Raw genomic sequence first — 20615 nt, 5'->3', positions numbered from 1 at the left:
ACAAATAAGCAAGGGTGAGTACAAACGTACTCAGCAGCCCACCTTCACCCGCGGAATGGGGAAATCAGATATAATGCATGGAATATGTGGAGCTCAGAATATTTTGCAGAAACAGCAATATTTTATGCAGGGTTGTTTTGAAAAACATTTTGTACTTTTGCAAAGCGCATCCTCTCCAAAAGGAGCAAGAAGTTTTTTAGTATTATAACAAAATCCCCTGGACTAAACCATCCAGGTATCTCAGCAGTTCCCACTGGTTTTCATTTTCAAAAACAACTACTGGACTTCCCGTCCACCATAGCTCACGGCTCAACCGCCGAACCTTTTAAAAACCACTTTTCTCAAAACCATCTCTTTTTTTTTGAAAACAAAACATTAATTGCCATACCATACCAGACTCGTCCATTACTGTGGACACAGACTATTCGAATAGGTTTGAACTCTGCGCAGAGGGGTACACTTTACCCACTAGTCCGGCTCTGCGATCTCATGATCAATGAGATCCGAATCCGAATCTCTTTCTTTCCCCGCACGTCCTAACCTTAACGGTTATACCGGAAGGAGTCAGGCCACCACCATGTCCAAACCGGACAAAACTTTCCCCCCTCCTTATCCTCCCGTTGCTCCCCAGCCTTCATAACCCTGGGGTTGGACCGTACGAGTTCAGATTGAGTGACTGCCCACACAGTCTCGAGTGGTTGTACTATTAAAGAGTACAGGTAGTGAAGATGACAAACCGGTCCTTATATGAGGGGACAATCCTTCTGCTCACGCCTAAACCAGCTGAGCCAACACCTTAGGCCCTCCCCTAAACCAGGGAGTCCCTGATTATCCCACTCACAAGGTGATAAGGGTGAAAACCCTTCATCACACACATTTTGAAAAGCATTTTCTTTTGAAAACTCACACCTGTTCTCAAATCATTTGGAACATATATATCAGGGATTGATTGCGGCAAGCGGCTGGGTGGCCATAATAACTTGTCTCAAAATCATATCATGCATAAAATAACAGGCTGAGGGTTGTGGTTGAAAAACATAGGTAATTTATGCATCAAAGGGATCCAGTGAGCTTGCCGTGCTTATTCGGCGAAGGGGAAGGAGAGCTCGCGGAACTGGCTTCTGGCTCCACCGCCTGGTGTAGACTTGCAGATCTGGCCTCCACGAGACGGCACGAACGCTCCGATAACTATGCAACATGAATAAGCAAACATACAAACAAGCAAGTATACCAACAAATATTTAGTATAGTGGTCAGAATAGTGATATATGGATGGGTAGAGTCTTGAGTAGAATATGTGTCATGTGGTGTTGAGATACTACTAGTGGTGGAGCGGAGGTGCTTACCAGGAGGGTGGACTGGAGGCAAAGCGACACTATGCGTGTAGCCGGCAGAGCAGAGTAACTGAGTGGGTGGGGTGTTTGCCTTGGCTGAGGGTGTTGAGTGTGTGTGGAGAGGGAGAGGGTAGCTGGGTGTATTTATAGCTGGGTGTATGTGGTGTAGCACAGTGAAGTTCACTGTTGGTGAGAATAGTGACGAATGAATCGTCTGACTTAGTATGAACAGGAGAGTTATAGGCAGAATATGGGACAAGAGTATTTTGGGAGTTTTCTAGAATATGGACCAGGATTAAGGGATGACATGGTTGGATAGAGAATAATTCGATAAGAATTTAGAAACAAGAATTTTTGGAATTTGAGTTTGGAAGCCTGGTTCAAAGGAATCTCAAAGTTAAGCGTGCTCAACTTGGAGAAACCCGGGATGGGTGACCAGATGGGAAGTTCCCTACTGGAAGGAAAATCACAGTCACCGGAGTTTGTATGACTGGAATATGGGTCTGGCTGGTCTTAGGTGGACTGGACAGCATGATGGATGAGTAGTTGAAATTTGGGATAACTAGATGACCGATGAATAGTAACGATGATTAGTAACGATGAATAGTGGCGACGGAAAAGTAATTATAGATATCATCGATGAATAGTAACGATGATGAATAGTAACACTGAATAGTAACGATGGTGAATAGTGTCAATGAATAGTAATGATGAATAGTAACGGTGAATAGTGATGGTGAATAGTCGTATGAACGAACGATGAACGATGAATAGGAACTATGAACGAACGATGAACGATGAATAGGAACTATGAACGAACGGACGAACGATCTAATGATCGGACGAACGAACGATCGGAATTTCGGCAGCATAACGGCAGGAAAAGATTATTTGGACGAACGGACGAACGATCGAATGATCGGACGAACGAACGATCGGAATTTCGGCAGCATAACGGTAGGACAAAGATTATCTGGAAGAACGATGAATAGGGACCATGAACGAACGATGAACGATGAATAGGAACTATGAACGAACGATGAACGATCGAACGAACGAACGATCGGAATTTCGGCAGCATAACGGCAGGACAAAGATTATCTGGAAGAATGATGAATAGGGACTATGAACGAACGATGAACGATGAATAGGAACTATGAACGAAGGATGAACGATCGAATGATCGAACGAACGAACGATCGGAATTTCGGCAGCATAACGGTAGGAAAAAGATTATTTGGACGAACGAACGGACGAACGATCGAACGATCGGACGAACGGACGAACGAACCATGAACGATCGGACGAACGATCGGACGAACGAACGAACAAACTAAGAACAGGGGACGAACGATCGAAGAACGATCGAACGATCCTTGTGCTAGTGTGTGCTTGTGTGGAACATGGAGTGGGTGTGTGTGGGGGGGAAGAGAGTTGCCATGAAATGGCTTGGGGTGGGATGAGAGGAGGCCCTTGCCCCTCTATTTATAGCCATGGTGGGGGGATTAGGGGGAGGGATGAGAGGATTAGTGGGAGGTTAGCATGTATTTGCCTTGTATAAGTTAGATTTGCTTGTAGAGCTCACCGTATGACACTGGAGGCATACATATACGTATGAGCATGAGGAAAGTTATGAAGAAAATATTTGTAGGGACTTGAAAAATGATTCTAAAGGTATTTCTCAAGAGGAAAATACCTGGAGATATATCGGTGGAATATTTGGGCAGTATTTCTGGAAAGAACTTGAAGGGGGTTACTCGAGAAATATCTAGGCGGTATTTCTGGAAAGAAATTGAGGGGGATCACTGGAGAAATATTTGTAGGATATTTGAGGAGGATTTTGGAGAGAATATAGACCACTATATTTTATTTGCTGATATCAACTCGCAAACAAACATTTTGAAATGAAATTTGAAATTCATTTTGAATTTAGAGCGAGTTTGAGAAAATTTCAGGATTTGAATTTTTGGGATGCTACAATTGTAAAAAACATGACAAGCAATAAGTAACTCATCTTCGGAGTTCTAAACTATTTTAGATATTCAAGTAGAGTTCTAAATTATTTTGGATACGAAAATACTACATAACAGGCTACAAGTTTCTTCAATCAGAATCACAATCTATAAGTAACTTATCTTTGGAGTCATCCGTCGTGCAATCCTCAACGACAACCTCATTCCACTTGCTGCATTGTCCTGCATCACACTTGTCAACAGTTCTCTTGTAATAATTGGCTTCTGCTTCATCTGCAGCTTGGAAGACTAGCTCATCCTCAGCCTCATCAGACTCCTTCTTGTAATAAGCCGCCTCTACCTCTTCGGTGGCCTGAGACATAAACTCGTCATCTTCCTCTTGAGCACGTAATCCTGCCTCAGCTAGTGCGATGAGCTCACTCAACCTTGATGTGTCATCCTCCTCTTCTTCATGTAATCCTGCCTCTGCGAGAGCGATAAGCTCACTCAATCTAGGTGTGTCCTCCTCCTCCTCCTCCTCCATCAGCTCAACCGTCGACATTTTATCCTGAACATATCTTGCATGCGCCTCATCGGCCAAATAGTTTACGCCACATCCAATCTATGCAAATATAATGAGCAAAATAAGTTAGCAAAGTCAAGATAAATAAATTGTACTAACATAATTATAGTATCATTTTTCTCACTCACTTCCCTTGAGGCGATCAACAAGATTATCCAACATTTGTTTCTCGGCTCGAGCCGCTTCCCATTCCCTTACATCATGTGCTCTCTTCTCATCTGCCGCCTTCAACCTCCTATACTCTGCACGCTTCGGGCTATCATAAAAGGCAGATTTTGCGTCCCTACGCATGTCGCGTATGCGATCGTTAATGTACGAATCGATGAGCTGAGATCCACAACGCATCTTCTGTCCCATTAGTCTCTTGGACTCTATTGTGCGCATCACCTCTCCTTTGTCGTCGTAACTCTCCCAACTGCATTTCCTCGTCTCCTACAAAAAAATAGTAAGTACCGCTATAACATTACAGCTGGTGCAAAAATAAATAAATAAATACCAACCTCATCGTAATCGACCATATGTCCACAAAAATATCCAACACCAAGCTCAGAAAGAACTAATCCATACTTAACTTCAATACCACATTTGCAGAGTACTGGATCAAATTTCAACTCTTCCGCCCACTGATTTTTTTTCTTTTCCTTTACCTCTAGCTCTGGCCAATGGGACAAAGGACCATATAACCACTCTCTAAAACGACACTTACGCCACCCATATGGCTGCAAGAAAATAAATTAGTAATTTATTGTAAAAAAATAACTAGTTTATACATTTAGCGTATCAATATTTAGCGTATCGATGGGCTCACATAATCAATGTTCGGACAACAGAACTGCTTCTCATGGTCTTCGTCGATGACAGCACGGTCTCCACAATCGCATCGAGGCGGTGAGTCCATCCGTCTTTCTGTTGCTACCTCCTTCTCCGCATCCGTCATTGGTGGAGGATTCGGGAGAGGAGGTACCTAATGCTTAAAACACTCATGACTAGTCCTTCCACACAATCAATTAGCGAAAAGAAGATATTGAGGGTCAAATTTATCAGGACCGTCGATCCACTGGAAAAAGAAACACCTCAGGTGCCCCTAAAACAATGGAACGAAGCACTATTACACATCTACTAAATAATAAATGCGAACAAAATTAAGTCACAAGTCATAAGCTACGTACGTCAAAACCGCCACAAAGGTAGAAGCAGCGAGCAGTCGTGTCTGGATGTTTGGATTGACATACCCAAGCCAGTCTGCCACAGTCACAGTTAGGCACGGGGAGTTCAGGAGGAACAGGAGCATCCTTACTAGATACATCCGGATATAACTCCCGAGGACGACCTCTCTTCTGCCACAACGACTCTCGGTACATGTCTTTCATCTAATAAACGATTATAATTATCACTTGTACCTAATATGCTTTATAATAGGTTTACACAAACTATCAAATAAAATATACTCATTATATTAATGATACTATATATATTATGAGCTACTATGAAACTAATAATCGAAATGATAATATAATAGATTTATACAAACTATCAAACTATGAAACTATGAACAACTATGAAACTAACAACCCAATATACAAAACGAATCAGTTGGGCACCATACCTTGGTCTACGAAGTGAACCAACTCGAATCTTTGAATCCAGCAAATTTTGACGAAGTTTTGAAATGAGAGGAAATGTGCTGCTCTCGGCCAGCAGCGCGGCCGTTTTTATAGGCGTACGTAGCTCGGCGCCAAGATCTGTGGCGCCGAGCTACGAGGCCGCATCGGCGTCGCGTCAGTGTCATGTCAGTCCTAGACGCAGGGAGCCGTTGCTGCCACGCCACACCTCGGCACCATAGGCTGTGGCGCCGAGCTGTGTTACCTCGGCGCCACAGCCTATGGCGCCGAGTATTGGGTCGAAACTTGCATATAAAATTTCTGGGGGTCCAAACGTAAATATTTTTCAAAAATAGGGCTAAAAAAGAAAAAAATCGGCACACGGGTCGGCCTCCAGTGTGTAACAGTGAGATGACACCACTAAAGAACGAAGACGATCAGCTTGTTCGCTGCGGCTTGCTGCGGCTGCAATCCGGCTGCGGCTGCGGCTTTTACAGTATTTTTCTCTCTATGGATTGCAGCTGCAGCAGTCCAAACAGCTGCAACAGTGTCGGCTTGTAGCCAGCCGAACACGCCAGATGGTATGGCTGGGGCCGACCGGTTTGCCAGGCGCACGAGATTCCTACTGGTGACTGATGTGTCGCCGCCTCTCCAACCTCGCCGCTTTCTCCTCGCATGAACTACGTAGACCACCATCCCGTCTCGCCTCACCTGCTGCTTCTGAGTCGTTGTTTACAATCAATTCCTATTGATAAACTGACAATCAATCAATTAATTATGTCGGATAATCTTTTCTTGTCGAAAAGAATTTATAAAATATTTATTTAACCATTGCCGACCTGTAAATTTTTTTATTTGACGATGTAATTACTATCGATGATTTGAGTAGCAACTCCGTGCCGTGCGAGTCATTGATCTTTTTGTTATTGTTATTAGTATAGATAATAATGTAGAGCCTGTTGTCAATAATATTTCTTAGAATCATGGTTTGACAATATTATATATATTTTACAATTTCCATGACAATATCATAGTTTTGGTCAACTCTAAAAAATTCATGGTCTTAGAAACATTGTTTGAATACGGTGTTGTAAACCATAATATTTAAATAAAAGCTAGTCATGTAATGAAAACTTTGGATTGAAGTGCAGTTTTCAATATTTCAAAAATACCATAGTAATTAGAATACTATGGTTTTGAAATCATAGTTTTAGAAAGTAACTAAACACCTTAAAACATAAAATACTCTGAAACTTTAGAAACTAAAAAAATACTTCCAGTGTATGTCAACTTCAGGGTTGTACCGCTAGTCCAATGTTGATGAGAGAGAGAACCCCAAATCGTTGCGTTGGTAGCGCGAACAGGAACGTCCATTAGCAACCGCCAAGAGAAACGGTCTTTCTTGGGAGAAAGTGTCACGCTTTTACATTCGTGCCGGAGCTGGAGTTTATGGCCGCTAGCCGATGGGGCGTGCATTGCGGTTTGTCAGTTTTGGATGAGGATTATATGTCGCGAACAACATTGATGAATTAAAATAAGTAATTTGGTGACCGGGTTTATCTGACGGCGCATAATGCTCATCCGGGGAATCAACGGTAAATATATGCTCGGGATCATCATTCGTACAACAAACTATTTCAGTACAGCAACGCGACGGAACTGAAAGCCCACTGGACAAACTAATTACAAACACAATGTCATCATGGTCTCTCTCACACACACACACATTTAGATCCATCGACTCATTCACAACCACAACGAATGGATGCACAGTTGCACACTAGCTTGTCAAACGACCACCGCCTCCACGTTCCCTGTCACGCTCGGGCACGCCATGATCTGGTACACCAGCGCGGCGACGGCCGCGCCGACCATCGGGCCGGCCCAGTACACGGCCTGGTTCTTGAAGTGGCCGCTGACGACGGCCGGCCCGAACGAGCGTGCCGGGTTCATGGACGCGCCCGTCAGCGCGCCCGCGGCAAGCACGAACGCGCCCTGCGTGAGCCCAACAGCCAGCGCGCCCAGCGCCGTGGCCGCGAACTCCCGCTTGCCGTCGCCGCCGCGCGAGCGAGGCTCGCGCTCCCCGACCACGTGCACCGTGTACACCAGCAGGAACGTGAGCACGCCCTCCAGCACCGCGCCACCGAACCCGGTCATCGCCACCGCGATCCTCGTCGTCGGCACCTCCTGCGCGACAACGTGCGTAGCGTACGTTCATCGATGGGTCAGTGTGAGAAACGACAGTGTAGTTTGCAGGTAGGAAGCGAGAGCGGTTACGAAGACATGCACATGCCTCGCCGGCGGATAAGAGGTTGAGGGAGAGGCATGCGAAGGTGGCGCCGAGCAGTTGCGACGCCCAGTAGAAGATGGCTCTCGGGACGCCGATGCGGCCGCCGATGGCGTACGCGAACGTGACGGCAGGGTTGACGTGGCCGCCGGAGACGTCGGCGGCGATGAGCACCGCGGCGAAGAGCCCGAACGCCTGCGCGACGGCGGTGGCCACCAGGGGCCAGGCGCTGCTGGTAACGTCCGGCGTCGCCAGCATCCCTGGCAAACATACACATTACAAACGCAGTCGCGCGGAGATCAGAAAACCGTCCGTAGTTACAGTTCTGTATCAACTATCAACTCATGTGCGCATTCATGGATGGAAATGGAATGCGGGGAAACTTGACGTACGGGCGGAGATGGCTGAGCCGACGGCGGTGAACACGAAGAGGAAGGTGGAGATGAACTCGGCGAGGTAGGAACGGAGCGACGGCGCCGAGAAGCAGCGCTTCAAGTCGACGAGGAGGTTGTTCGACGCCATGGCGGAGAGGCTCTCGCTCTTCGTTGTTTTTCAGTGTACTATCCTGCGCGCGCACGAATAATCCCGCACGTAGGCTCTGTGTGTTCCGGAGTTTTATATATAGCGAGAGCGAGGGATCGGAGAGAGGGCCGCGTCCGAAGAGTGAAACGACGCCTGGGTAGTTCGCAGCGGTTGCTGCCGCGCGTGCCCGTTCCAAAGTTCACGCACCCGTTAGGTATACACACGCACATGTGAAAATTCGTTCATGGAAACGCCGAACTGTGCATTGCATTTATACAGATACAGACCGAACACTTCTCTCGCTTGCTTACGGCATCTTGGCACCGTTGGTGAATGGAAATGAAAACCAGACGTTGGGAAATGCAAACAGGACAAAACATGATCACAGCACGAAGCGCCAGATGACACGACGACGACGATGGTGAAATCAACACAGACGGATCGATCGGGCTAGCTCATCCGGACTTTCATGGGTACTCCTGCTGGCCGACCGGCTGGTAGGAGGCGATGAACACGTCGCCGTAGACGAGCCCCGCCAGGCCACCGCCGACGAGGGGGCCGACCCAGTACACCCAGTTGCCGGCGAAGTTACCGGCCGCCACGGCGGGGCCGAAGGAGCGGGCCGGGTTCATGGAGCCGCCGCTGAAGGGGCCGGCGGCCAGGATGTTGGCGCCGACGATGAAGCCGATGGCCATGGGCGCGATGGTGCCCAGGGACCCCTTCTTCGGGTCGGCCGCGGTGGCGTACACGGTGTACACCAGCGCGAAGGTGATCACGATCTCCATCACCACGCCCTCGATCTCGCTGATCCCGGAGACGCCGTGCGTCGGGATAGCCTGCACAGCACACAGTTCGTTCGTTAAGCTCCACTTTACTTAATCCGCCTTCTCTCTTCTCTTCCGGGAGCTGAGCTGAGGAGGTGCGCAGTGAAAGAAAAAATACACAGCTGCTACGGTAACGCGCCAAGACTGGTCGAGCCGTCGAACCGAACCTGTCCGTGGGTGACGTACTGCAGGAGAAAGCACGCCACGGAAGCGCCGAGAAGCTGGGCAACCCAGTAGAGGATGCCGGTGAGGATGGTGATGTGGCCGCCGACGGCGAGGCCGAAGGTGACGGCGGGGTTCAGGTGGCCGCCGGAGATGTTGGCGGCCATGGAGACGCCGACGAAGAGCGCGAACGCATGGGCGATGGCGATGGCCACCAGGCCGGCGGGGTCCAGAGCGCCGCCCTTCGTCAATTGCGCTGCACGAGACGAATTTAATAATCTGAGGTAAGCCTGCCAGGAATACATGGTCGTCGCCGCGGGGTGGAAACTGGAAAGCGAAACGGGGTATGAGAGGAGGCAGTAGAAAATTAAAGCTCACAGTAGGCAATGGCGGACCCGACGCCGGCGAACACGAAGAGCAGCGTGGCAATGAACTCGGCCACATAGGCCTTGAGCGACGCGGCGCTCAAAGAGTCGCGAAAGCTTCCAAATGCGAGCTTCACCATCTTTTTTCCCCCCCTCTCCCACTCCCTCTGACGGTATTCCGGCCCTTGGACTGGAATTCAGAGAAGAAGATGGCTATAGCTTATCAGGCCGCTGATGCGAGAGTTCCTTCAGCTTAGTCTCCTTAAATACACGTCATAATGCGCTGCCTTGCCTCGGATGTGCCTTACAATACTATGGGCGGTGCGCAATGATCACCACATGATTGATAATTTAAATTTTGGCCGCGTTTTGTGGCTGACACTGGTCGACCAACCGCCCTAACTCGCTGAATTGATGTGTAGTTGTGGTTCTTCAGGTCGAGACACGCACGTTAGGATACGCCATGAGACAGCGAGGAGGAACAAGACCTTGGAGCATACAGTGATATCTCTTGCCTAAACAAATCAATGGCGGCGCGGTGTGATATGTGAATTGATCCTTTATTTCTACCGTGTATCTACTGATCTATTTTTTTAGGAGGGGTGACAAGAGCTTTGTTTGCCAGGAAATTTTTTAGGCGGTAAAAAAATGAAAATAAAACAATTATGCACATACACAACTATAGTAACACGACTATAGTAATACGGACGTTTGAACCAAACTGAGGAAAAACAAGCTAGTACGTGCTGTACTATGCTGCTGGAAGCAGCGTAGTCGGTGGATCATTATCCATTACCGAGCTGCTGCTTCATAGTTCATTCATGGGACTTTGGTTCTCCTGCAACAAAAGAGAAATTCCTCGGACCTCGGCCTGAGAATTTGACCGAGTAAGTTGTCGCCTAGATTAAAATTGCAACACCTCTTGTGTTCAGCGATATTTATCATTCATGTTAAAGCTGTGATATAAAGCGGATAAGGAGATGGTTGGATTGGGACAGCAATCCAGTGAACATCCTCCATTTGGGGCAGGTGAGGCGTACAAGATTAATATGTGGATCTTGCGCTGGTACAGCAATTGAAAACTGCCAGTTGCAAGGTGATGACAGTGCTCTCATGAGAAGCAGTGGCTTCATTGCACAAACGACGATGACGCCTAAAGGGCCTTATTTCTTTATGCTATCCTTTATGGTTGTTCAGTCTATATATCTGTTTAGAGTTTCCTACAACTCACTTTTCAATAATACTAAAAAAGACTTATGCGTCGCTTGCGTGGGTGACAATACGTTTTGGGCCACTGATCAGTGGGAATATTCCCTAAACTTTCTCTGATCCGACCTGGGGTTTTATCATAAATACTATTTTCTGATGATTCGTCACGCTGCAATAATGTAAGCAATTTTGATCACGCGCCTTTTTCCTGTGAAATATTATAAATGCTTGCAAGTTCTTCATGGATCGATTTACGTGAAATATGTTTGTCACCTGCGTAGCAGGGACTTAGCATTACGCAAAAAAATAGCGGGGGCGGTTCCTTCTGTCGCCACCGTTTCATATGACATGGCACCAGGACCTAATGACAGCCTCAGAAAGAAATGTTAAAAGGCTGTTCAGTGTCAGAGAATGGATTTCTCTTATAACATGCAGTGCCGTTATACGTATATCGAACATAGAAAGCTGCAAACATGCAGTGACCTCTTAGATCTTCAGATATACGGAGTATTAGCCAGCGATTCCTGATACAGCGGAATCTGTTATGGTAGCAAGCATGCTACATCTACTGCACAAGTGCACAATCCAAAATTACACATTGCAATTATATCTGTCGAACCCCACCTATTTCCTCAATACTTTTTGCCTGTACGGTTGTAGCTACAGCCTGACGAATGCCTTTCTGCAGAGGCTGGAAGGTTGCTCCTCACATCACTTCTTTGCCTGCCGTCTCGCTGCTCCAAGCAACAGGACCTTGCCTACCAGTCCGGTGTTGAGCACACAAACCGCAGCCACCGCACCACCAAAAACCACCCACTTCCAGTCAAAACCATGCTGAACTGCATGGGAGCTGTCATTCTCGCCACTGATTTTATCGGCGATGGAGAGGTCATGGTCTAAGCCACCATTCGAAGCCGTGATGGATACCCTGGTGGTCATTCGAGCCATAATGGCGCTGTGTGACAGGGTATTTTCTGTGTCTCTCATTTGCTGGTACGCTCTGAACCCAGACTGAAGTTTCTTCACAGCACCCCACATGCCGTGGCGAACAGCAACCCTGGCTACATCTTTTGGTATGCCCATGTCCTCATAGTGAACCAAAGTTACTTCGCACGCAGATTGCTGACCCACATGTTTAGGCGATTGAACTGCATTTCACAAACAAAGAATATGATTGTAGCGTTAAGGTCTAAGCATTTCTGCTCGTGCCTGACTGGAAACCTTTCATGTTCAGGACAAACACAGCTCAAGACACCAAAATGATACTAGCTACTGAGAAAAGGGTTTACCAGCTCTAATACGCCAACTTGAGAAGTACAACTCCACACGCCTTGGTTTTTCTTTCTTGGGCAATGATGGATATGGAACACCCTGCCAAATGGAGGTTGCTGAGCGCTCACATATATGCACTTACATAGGATGTTAGCAAACATTTTCTACACAGTGATTTTAATATATTGAAACCCTTGTGAATCTTATCCATATTTCGCAAACATACCAGACAATGCAGGCATGTCACTATAATATAGTGAGACCTGAGATTAGTTTCTTAGAAAGATGTGTGTGAGAATTTAATAGGTAAAAGTAAGATGCTTGTAGTGTGTTGGTTGAGTCTTGATTCTCAGTTAAATCTATATTTAAATACTAAGATGTGCTCTTATGTCATATCAGCTGCTATCAATAGTAAATGACCCAGTGTAATGTTCTCTTCATGTGATACAAGTCCATTGTTTGTTTTCCAAAAAGTCATATTAGTCAGAAAAAGAACATAGTGATTAATGTATGCTCATCACCTCCCAAACCTAGAAACCTAATAAGTAATAACTTTAGCATCCCATAAAATCTAAAAGGTGCTGATGAAATTGTGCAAGCAGTTCACTTTTATAAGGCACTGACAAGTAACTTCAACACATCATGCAGGAAGATAATAAACAGTTTACTATCTGAGTAGTCGTCAGTTTTGGGTTACTGTTTTGCGGATGCCTAAAAAAATAAAACTCATGAAAATTATCACTCTTTTGGAAAAGAAGCATTTATATTAGGTCCAGATCAATTACAATGCCGCTTCTGAGAAATTTTGCAGGCTACGTTCAAACAGCAGAGAAGTGCAGAACAAGAATCCTATACTCCCTCCCCATCCCGTAAAATAAGGCGTGCATATTTTTAGAAAAGTCAACACTTTAAAAAATTTACCAACAATTCAGCAAAAACATATATTTTTAGTGTATGCATGTTATATACTTGAATTTGTATTCAAAAATAATTTAATATGATGCTCAATTTGTATTTGTTGACGTCACATTTGAAAAGAAATTAATGGTCAAAGTTTCACTCTGAAGACTTTGCCAAAAAAAATAGATGCCTTATTTGATGGGATGGAGGGAGTATTAAATAAAGAGTAAGCAAACACTTGGAGAGAGAAAAAGAAGGGTCGAAAAGGAATATAAATCTCATGCAGTAGGTGTAAGGCTAAAAGTAAAGCATAACCATTGAGCAGGGAAATGGAAGAGGATAAAACATCAGTTAATTAAACAATTGTTTTTTTAAGATAATAAAGGGAGCATAATTACATGAGTAAGGCCCCCTTTAGTTGGGCTTTCCAACCTGCTTTGGCTTTTAGCCAACCAGATGGGTTGGCTCCCACCCAAAGCCACAGCCAAAAACAGCTTCTGACCAGTCCAAATTTCACAGTAGCCTTCTCCCTGCTTTCATCTGCTATGGAGTTCGGAAAGTCCACGAAATCAACCACCTGCCAGTGGCTATGAAAGTTATTGATTCGTTCTTTTTCCATCGAGCGACTTGTCTTCCTCCTCCGTCTCACGAGCAAGAACATTATTGGTGGGAGGTCCATGTGTGACCCTGACAGCCGGCGTGGGTGCATACTTGCCGGTGCCCCCACCCCGGCATGGGCAAGGCCCGGGTCCGTGTCCCTGCCCCGGCAGCGGCCACGACGCGCGGCCTTTTCCCAGGCAGCTCTGGTGCAGGTGAGTAGCTCCTGCGAGGCATCTGCCCTAGTGCGGCGAGGAAGATGAAGGCGTGACTCTGATAAGCAGGGTCCGCTTGTAAGTGAGAGAGACAAGAAGTTAAGTGGATGACTTGTGAGCTCCACTCGCAAGTGAGTTAGACTGAGCACAGTTTTTTCAAAAGCTACAGTTATTCAACCAAACGGCTTTCAGGTTTCTCAGTCACAGCAAACACTTCACATCAACTTTTCTATGGCTCATAGCTCACATCAGCTTTTTCAAATACAACAGCTCAACCAAATAGGGCTTATCTGAATAAAACACTGTATAAACATACCTTTGTAACACAATAGTAAGTCTTCCCAGATTCCCATATGCGTCCTCCAAAGATGTATTCACGGTCACTGCAAAAGAATGGGAACTGGAAAACAAACAACATGTTGGAATTGAGAGTTTAACATGAACATAAACAGGGAACAACAGAAGCTGGACAAACCTTTTTTATCCAGTGGACAATTGTTGCTCCATTCTGAGGGAACTCATCCAAAGATTTGGAGTATGCAAGCATGGGATCCCACTTTAGACGAAAATCACCATCCCAGAAGAAATCTCTAACCAGTTCAGGTGTAGCATCCTCAAAAATAGTGCGGCTGCAGTACATTATAGGTCCCTCCTAAAATTACATTTAAAATAAATTCAGTTGATGTATACGAAGAAATTATGGTAAAGCATTTACCATTTAGTCATTACACAGATTAACTGCAATCTTCTGATTGTTCATGCCAATTTATGTAGATTAAGGAACAAAAAGAGGTGATCAAACAATCTAGTCTCAGAATTCTTGTTTCAGTTGAAAAGGCTAATATTAAAAAACTTGACCTGCGGGGTAAAACAGCCCCTGGACATTGCATTAAGAAGACCTCACATAGGTCGAGAACACCTTGCCCCACTCATACACAATGGTACCATAGTTCATGTGAGAATGAACACTACCAGAGCGGACCTTAGACGATTAGACATATGGTTTGGCATAGAACATACAAGGTGATTTTTGTAACCCCAACCCAACCACAGCGTGTAAATTCGCTCCCACAGTGAATTGAACCTAGGACCTGAGAAGTGCTACTCAAGACACCTAACCAGCTCTAGTATTACTGCCTCTCATTTCTACTTCTTAGTCTGTTCACTTTCAGACTGGAGATTCAGTAAAGGAAATGCTAGAATCTAACAAGGATTACACTAATAAACACCGACTCATGATGTGTGTAATGCCACTGGCCAATGAAGTGATAGTATGTACTGTAAGGGGAACCGACAAGAATGGACTTTCAAAAATTAAAATTGTATTCCTTCGCCATTTAATTAAACACCTAGAATTATTCTTTGCGTTAGACACTAATAGGTTATACACCACCTCGGAATTGTGGTAGAAGTACCTTCTATAATATCCTATATTATCAGCATTTAAATTTTTTTTCCAAAACCCACTGGAAAGACAAACCTCAGGCTCACGCCGCCAGGCCTTGTAGGTCATGTTGGAGGTTGTACGCTCCATCAAATTCTGCCAAGCTGTATCCCCGCTTTCCTTATTATCTAAAAGTTGAAGGAGAAGTTCTAGGTCCTTCTCAGTGACAGTATCATGTTCACCCTCAAAATTTGTCCTGCCGATCAGAAAATGTTAAAATTGAACTAAGTTTTCACAAAACATTATGAACTTGTGGTGTTTTCTTATGTCCACAAGAACAAGTTCACAGCAAGAACACATACTAGAACCACCAAACAAGGATGAAATAAACCACAACCACAATGAAACTCCAGCAGCAGGCAAGTTTATGTTGTGAATCCTTCCATGGTGCAAAGCGAACGAAAGTAACCAATCACCAAAAAAACTACTCCTCCGTTCTCGAATATTTGCCGCCCGCTATTTTCAATTTTTAACTAAAACGCGACAAATAAAAAAGAATGGAGTGACCGAGGGAGTATATATAGCCTACATAACTAGCAAGTTTTCACCGAACGGAGCTATAGACTCTTCTATCAGCGAAGGCACAAGTTTCCAACATCGGTCAATGTCACGAATTCAAAATACAATAACTCCCTCAACTCCAACTCTATCGTCATGTGTGTCAGTTCATCAAGTCAGCTTAAAGAGAGTAATTTTCATGAGGGGAAAAAAGTTCAAATCTCCTAAACTGCCTCCAACACAAGGACAGGGTCGCCCAATGAAAGAACCGCAAGATCGTTCAATACAATTTCAAACTGAAAGACAACTGGTCTCCAAGAGAGACAGTTGACAAGATTGACAGGCGCTGCATTTCCGCCACCCACCCCGGTACCCAGCCAACCCCGCCAGCCACAATGTAAAATAGATTCAACCACTACGCTCACCTGCCATCGGCGCAACCTCCGCCGTCCCGAGCCACAGCAGCAGTATCCTCAGGGGAGGCCTTGTCCTGTTGCTTACCTCTGCAGCGGCGGAATGCGGAGGAGAGGAGCCTGGGCGCGACGGAGCAGGCGGAGAGCGCAGTGCAGGCGAACCAGAGCCGCCGGGCCCCGAGGCCGGGCGGCAGCCAGATGATGCGGAGGCGGGTGCGGAGGCCGAGGAAGAGCAGCCCCGTCCAGCGCGGGCGCCAGGACCAGCCGACGACGAGGCCGATCATGACAGCGGCCCAGATCGGCACCGCGCAGAGCAGCACGTCGACGGCCATCTCCGCCGCCGCGGGGCGCTGCAGCAACGCCACCGCCTCCTCGCACCAACCCGCCATTGCTGTGCTAGGGCTGGAACCTTCCGCCCCTGATCCGTTTCTCTCCAACCCCTTCTGTGTTTTTTTCCTTTTTCTTCCTCGGCGAAATGGAGAGGTGGAACTGTGGCAGACAAGATGTGGGGAGCCGGGGAGGGGAAAGTTGTTTGGGATGTTTTTGGAGGAGGCTCGTCGTGTGAAAACGGGCCGCCCGGCCCAGTATATGCGCATTTACAAGCAATAGCATGATACAATTTGATATAATAAAAATTGTATCTAAGTCTAGTATCTTAATAAATGTATCCTGATTTCTTGCATTGATATCTAACTCTATTATCTTAATAAATGCATCCTGCTTTCTTGCACTGAATTAATCTAATTCCACACAAACTTTGTATACACATGTATGTTGTAAACTAGAATTAATATTTAGACAAAATATATCATGATAAATGCAAAATATATCACAATGATATGCGGGTGTTGGCTAGGGAATAAGAGAAGAGCACAGACGTTTGTTGTGGGCGAAACACGTGCTGGGACGACGAATGGACTACGGGCACTAACACCGACGATAGTCACGTTGGGGAACCAAACGGTGGGAGCTCCCTCGGCGAACAGTCGGTCGTCGTTGCCAATAGATTTCCTCTAGGCACTGTCGGAAATGATTTAGGGGAGCGCTGGGTAGATGGTCCACCATTAGTGGTAGAGTCTTGGGTAGTGGAGGCCAATGAAATGGCACCGAAACCGCCTAGATCCGACCTCACCGAGGTCAGAAGGCTTTAGGATGGGGAATCAGTAGTGGATAAAAGAGACCAAAAGGAGGCTAGTAGGAGGCATAGAAGTGTTGGAGCTAGAGGCAAACCGATGAGAGGATTTGACGAGAAAAAATATCGCTCGTGTTATAACGGATCGGTTGAGGTGCCCCATAGTACAACAGAGATACACCATGGTTCCTTCAACTTGGAGTGTCGAGCTAGGATTGGTCCTTCACCAAGAGTCGTATCTTTGGTTTTTTAGTTTACCCCTAGAAACGTGTAAGGAACTATGAAGTTATTGGAGTTGTACATGCTCTAAGCTAGGCACGACTCATTGCATTGAATTACACATGACTCATCGGATCTTTGGACCATACTAAACTAAGCTTTGTGTCTGACCAATGGTTTAGATGTGATTGAACTGTATTGAGCTGTTCTAAAAAGTCCACCATAGCTAATGGGCCAAGCCAGCACAAAGGGTCCATAGAATGCCAACACATATAGAGAGGGGCCAAGGGGGGAGGATGCAATGAGGATGTCACACTCAAGGCTAGTGATAGTGGGTGGAGGAGGCATTAGCGTCTGATTCGTGTGAAGGTTGGCATGCTTATGTGCTAAAACCAGGAGCATATGGGGCCTGTTGAAGCTAAGGATGCAATAATTATACCTCGATGCTAACACATGGAGGAGGTCGATGCATGGAAGAACCTGACCATGCAAACAACATGGAGGTGATGGGCATCGATAGTGCCAGGTCCTAGGGTCATGGAAAGAGGGTGGGCACTAGCGGTGCTGAGGCTTAACGGTGTGCCAACGTGGAAGAGCAAAGACCTGAGAGGGAGGAGTAGAGCTCATTGCTTAAGTGGCTAGCACACATGTGGTGAGGAACGAAGTTATGGCTAGAGGATAGAAAGGATGTGGATCGGTGGATTGTGTTAGGCCACGGTGGACACCAAGCTATCATCAGGCCTACCTTTAAATGTCAGGTTAGGACGCCCAACGTGCCTGAGTAGCAAACTAGGCATGGTACTATCATTGGGTCATGCTTAGCGCATGCAAAAAATGTGGCCTTCAAGCTAGGCCATCGGGCTACAAGATACATGCACATCTATACTAATGCATGTGCCCACATGTCAGAGGCAGTGAAAGGGGACAAATTAGCGAGTAGACCCTCACGTGTCGGTGGGAGATGGGTTGGGAAAACAGTATATGCTATGAGACATCTAAGGCTCTAAGCACGAGGTGAGTGGTGGAGGATTACGGGAGTAGTGCTACTCGTTAATATAATGCAAAAGGTTTACAAGGGTATCGATTATGGTATGGTAGTGGTGGTTGGTTTTTGCTGGCCCTAGTGGGATGTTCAAGTGGGAACACTATTTAGTTAGGTGCAACCATGGGAGTGTTAGATGGTTGTGTGCTTAATCAACCTTCAAAGCTCGAGGTACGTGGCCCTGACTTGGGGGTCCTCTAGCTCTAGGATCGCCCGCGACATTACTACCGCGGTAGCGACAGTTTGACTAGCACAAGGAAAATGCCAATACCATTGCTCCCTCCTATACTAGTGTCGTTGTAGGAAGGACGACGGTGACTGACTGAGTCATTTGTATGGCGTTGTTGGTGATCTTTGACTGTGCACTTGGGCCATTTCTAAGTATTTTGGTGATTTAGTGTCCAACACAAGTGCCTAAGTGTTAAATGGTGGACAAAGTACAAATCAAGTATAAAGGTATATTTCTCAGACTTAGTACATTGTTTTAGAGACTAATGTATTGTGTCTAAGTGCTGGAAACAGGAAAAATCAAGTTGAAATTAAAGATGGCTTTGTTCAGCCAAAGTCAGCTCTGTCTGGGTGCACCGAACAGTGTCCCCCTCTTGAGGAGGAAGGAGTCAAGAACCTTCAAGTGGAGGAGTATCTTGAGGAGGAAGGAGTCAAGCACGTGTGGTAGAGAGGAAGAACAGGACGCTTATAGACATGGCGAGGACGATGCTTGGAGAGTTCAAGACCCCCGAGCATTTTTGGTCGGAAGTCGTGAACACGGCTTGCCACGCCATCAACCGGGTCTACCTTCATCGCCTCCTCAAGAAGACTTCGTATGAGCTACTAACCGGTAACAAACCCAATGTTTTGTATTTCCGAGTTTTTGGGAGTAAATGCTACATTCTAGTGAAGAAGGGTAGGAATTCCAAATTTGCTCCCAGAGCGGTAGAAGGGTTTTTGTTAGGTTATGACTCAAATACAAAGGCGTATAGGGTCTTCAACAATTCATCGGGTTTGGTTGAAGTCTCTAGCGACGTTGTATTTGATGAGACTAATGGCTCTCCAAGAGAGCAAGTTGTTGATCTTGATGATGTAGATGAAGAAGACGTTCCAACGGCCGCAATACGCACCATGGCGATTGGAGATGTGTGGCCACAGGAACAAAATGAGCAAGATCAACCTTCTTCCTCAACAATGGTGCATCCCCCAACTCAAGACGATGAACAGGTTCATCAAGAGGAGACGTGTGATCAAGGGGGAGCACAAAATGATCATGTAATGGAGGAAGAAGCACAACAGGCACCTCAAACTCAAGTCCGAGCGATGATTCAAAGGGATCATCACGTCGACCAGATTTTGGGTGACATTACTACATTAGCAAGGGAGTAACTACTCGGTCTCGATTAGTTATTTTTTGTGAGCATTACTACTTTGTCTCTTCTATTGAGCCTTTCAGGGTAGAAGAGGCCTTGCTAGATACGGACTGGGTGTTGGCCATGCAGGAGGAGCTCAACAACTTCAAAAGAAATGAAGTTTGGACACTGGTGCCTCGTCCCAAGCAAAATGTCGTGGGAACCAAGTGGGTGTTCCGCAACAAACAAGACGAGCACGGGGTGGTGACAAAGAACAAGGCACGACTTGTGGCAAAAGGTTATGCCCAAGTCGCAGGTTTGGACTTTGAGGAGACTTTTGCTCCTGTGGCTAGGCTAGAGTCCATTCGTATTTTGCTAGCATATGTCGCTCACCATTCTTTCAGGTTGTTCCAAATGGATGTGAAGAGCGCTTTCCTCAACGGGCCAATCAAGGAGGTGGTGTACGTAGAGCAACCCCCTGGCTTCGAGGACGAACGGTACCCCGACCACGTGTGTAAGCTCTCTAAGGCGCTCTATGGACTTAAGCAAGCCCCAAGAGCATGGTATGAATGCCTTAGAGACTTTTTAATTGCTAATGCTTTCAAGGTTGGGAAAGTCGATCCAACTCTTTTTACTAAGACTTGTGATGGTGATCTTTTTGTGTGCCAAATTTATGTTGATGACATAATATTTGGTTCTACTAA

The 20615-nt window shown here is 46.1% G+C and overlaps 3 protein-coding genes across 3 annotated transcripts; all 3 read right to left on the bottom strand.

The window, feature by feature from the left end:
- Nucleotides 1–7091: 7091 nt before the first annotated feature.
- Nucleotides 7092–8328, bottom strand: LOC541900 (tonoplast intrinsic protein 5). Its single transcript, NM_001111566.1, is given in 3 exon segments — nucleotides 7092–7657; nucleotides 7764–8017; nucleotides 8150–8328. Coding segments are annotated over 3 exon segments (783 nt in total). The 5' UTR covers nucleotides 8280–8328; the 3' UTR covers nucleotides 7092–7258.
- Nucleotides 8329–8524: 196 nt separating this feature from the next.
- On the bottom strand, nucleotides 8525–9855 carry LOC541687 (porin 2). The gene is made up of 3 exons (NM_001371614.1): nucleotides 9644–9855; nucleotides 9271–9521; nucleotides 8525–9115 (listed from the first exon to the last, which is right to left on the bottom strand). The coding sequence occupies exons 1-3, from the start codon at nucleotides 9768–9770 to the stop codon at nucleotides 8747–8749; spliced, it is 747 nt and encodes a 248-aa protein (NP_001358543.1). The 5' UTR covers nucleotides 9771–9855; the 3' UTR covers nucleotides 8525–8746.
- A 1360-nt stretch (nucleotides 9856–11215) lies between these two features.
- Nucleotides 11216–16641, bottom strand: LOC100501576 (Polyketide cyclase/dehydrase and lipid transport superfamily protein). Its single transcript, NM_001196267.1, has 6 exons — nucleotides 16191–16641; nucleotides 15304–15463; nucleotides 14299–14475; nucleotides 14140–14223; nucleotides 12129–12210; nucleotides 11216–11987 (listed from the first exon to the last, which is right to left on the bottom strand). Exons 1-6 carry the CDS (start codon nucleotides 16565–16567, stop codon nucleotides 11551–11553), a joined length of 1317 nt encoding a protein of 438 aa, NP_001183196.1. The 5' UTR covers nucleotides 16568–16641; the 3' UTR covers nucleotides 11216–11550.
- Nucleotides 16642–20615: the final 3974 nt, after the last annotated feature.

Source organism: Zea mays, chromosome 10 (genome assembly GCF_902167145.1).
Source record: "Zea mays cultivar B73 chromosome 10, Zm-B73-REFERENCE-NAM-5.0, whole genome shotgun sequence".
Classification (NCBI taxonomy): Eukaryota; Viridiplantae; Streptophyta; class Magnoliopsida; order Poales; family Poaceae; genus Zea; species Zea mays.
Note: the sequence above shows the minus strand (reverse complement) of the source record. Positions and strands in the feature narration are given on the sequence as shown.

Excerpts from the sequence above, each read along its gene's own strand:
- LOC541687 (NM_001371614.1), bottom strand. The coding sequence starts at position 9,770 with ATGGTGAAGCTCGCATTTGGAAGCTTTCGCGACTCTTTGAGCGCCGCG. Across the intron at positions 9,522-9,643 it reads CGGGTCCGCCATTGCCTACT|CGCAATTGACGAAGGGCGGC; the intron begins GTGAGCTTTAAT and ends CGTCTCGTGCAG. Across the intron at positions 9,116-9,270 it reads AGTACGTCACCCACGGACAG|GCTATCCCGACGCACGGCGT; the intron begins GTTCGGTTCGAC and ends TGTGCTGTGCAG.
- LOC100501576 (NM_001196267.1), bottom strand. The coding sequence starts at position 16,567 with ATGGCGGGTTGGTGCGAGGAGGCGGTGGCGTTGCTGCAGCGCCCCGCG. Across the intron at positions 15,464-16,190 it reads GGAGGTTGCGCCGATGGCAG|GACAAATTTTGAGGGTGAAC; the intron begins GTGAGCGTAGTG and ends TCTGATCGGCAG. Across the intron at positions 12,211-14,139 it reads CTTACTATTGTGTTACAAAG|GGTGTTCCATATCCATCATT; the intron begins GTATGTTTATAC and ends TCCATTTGGCAG.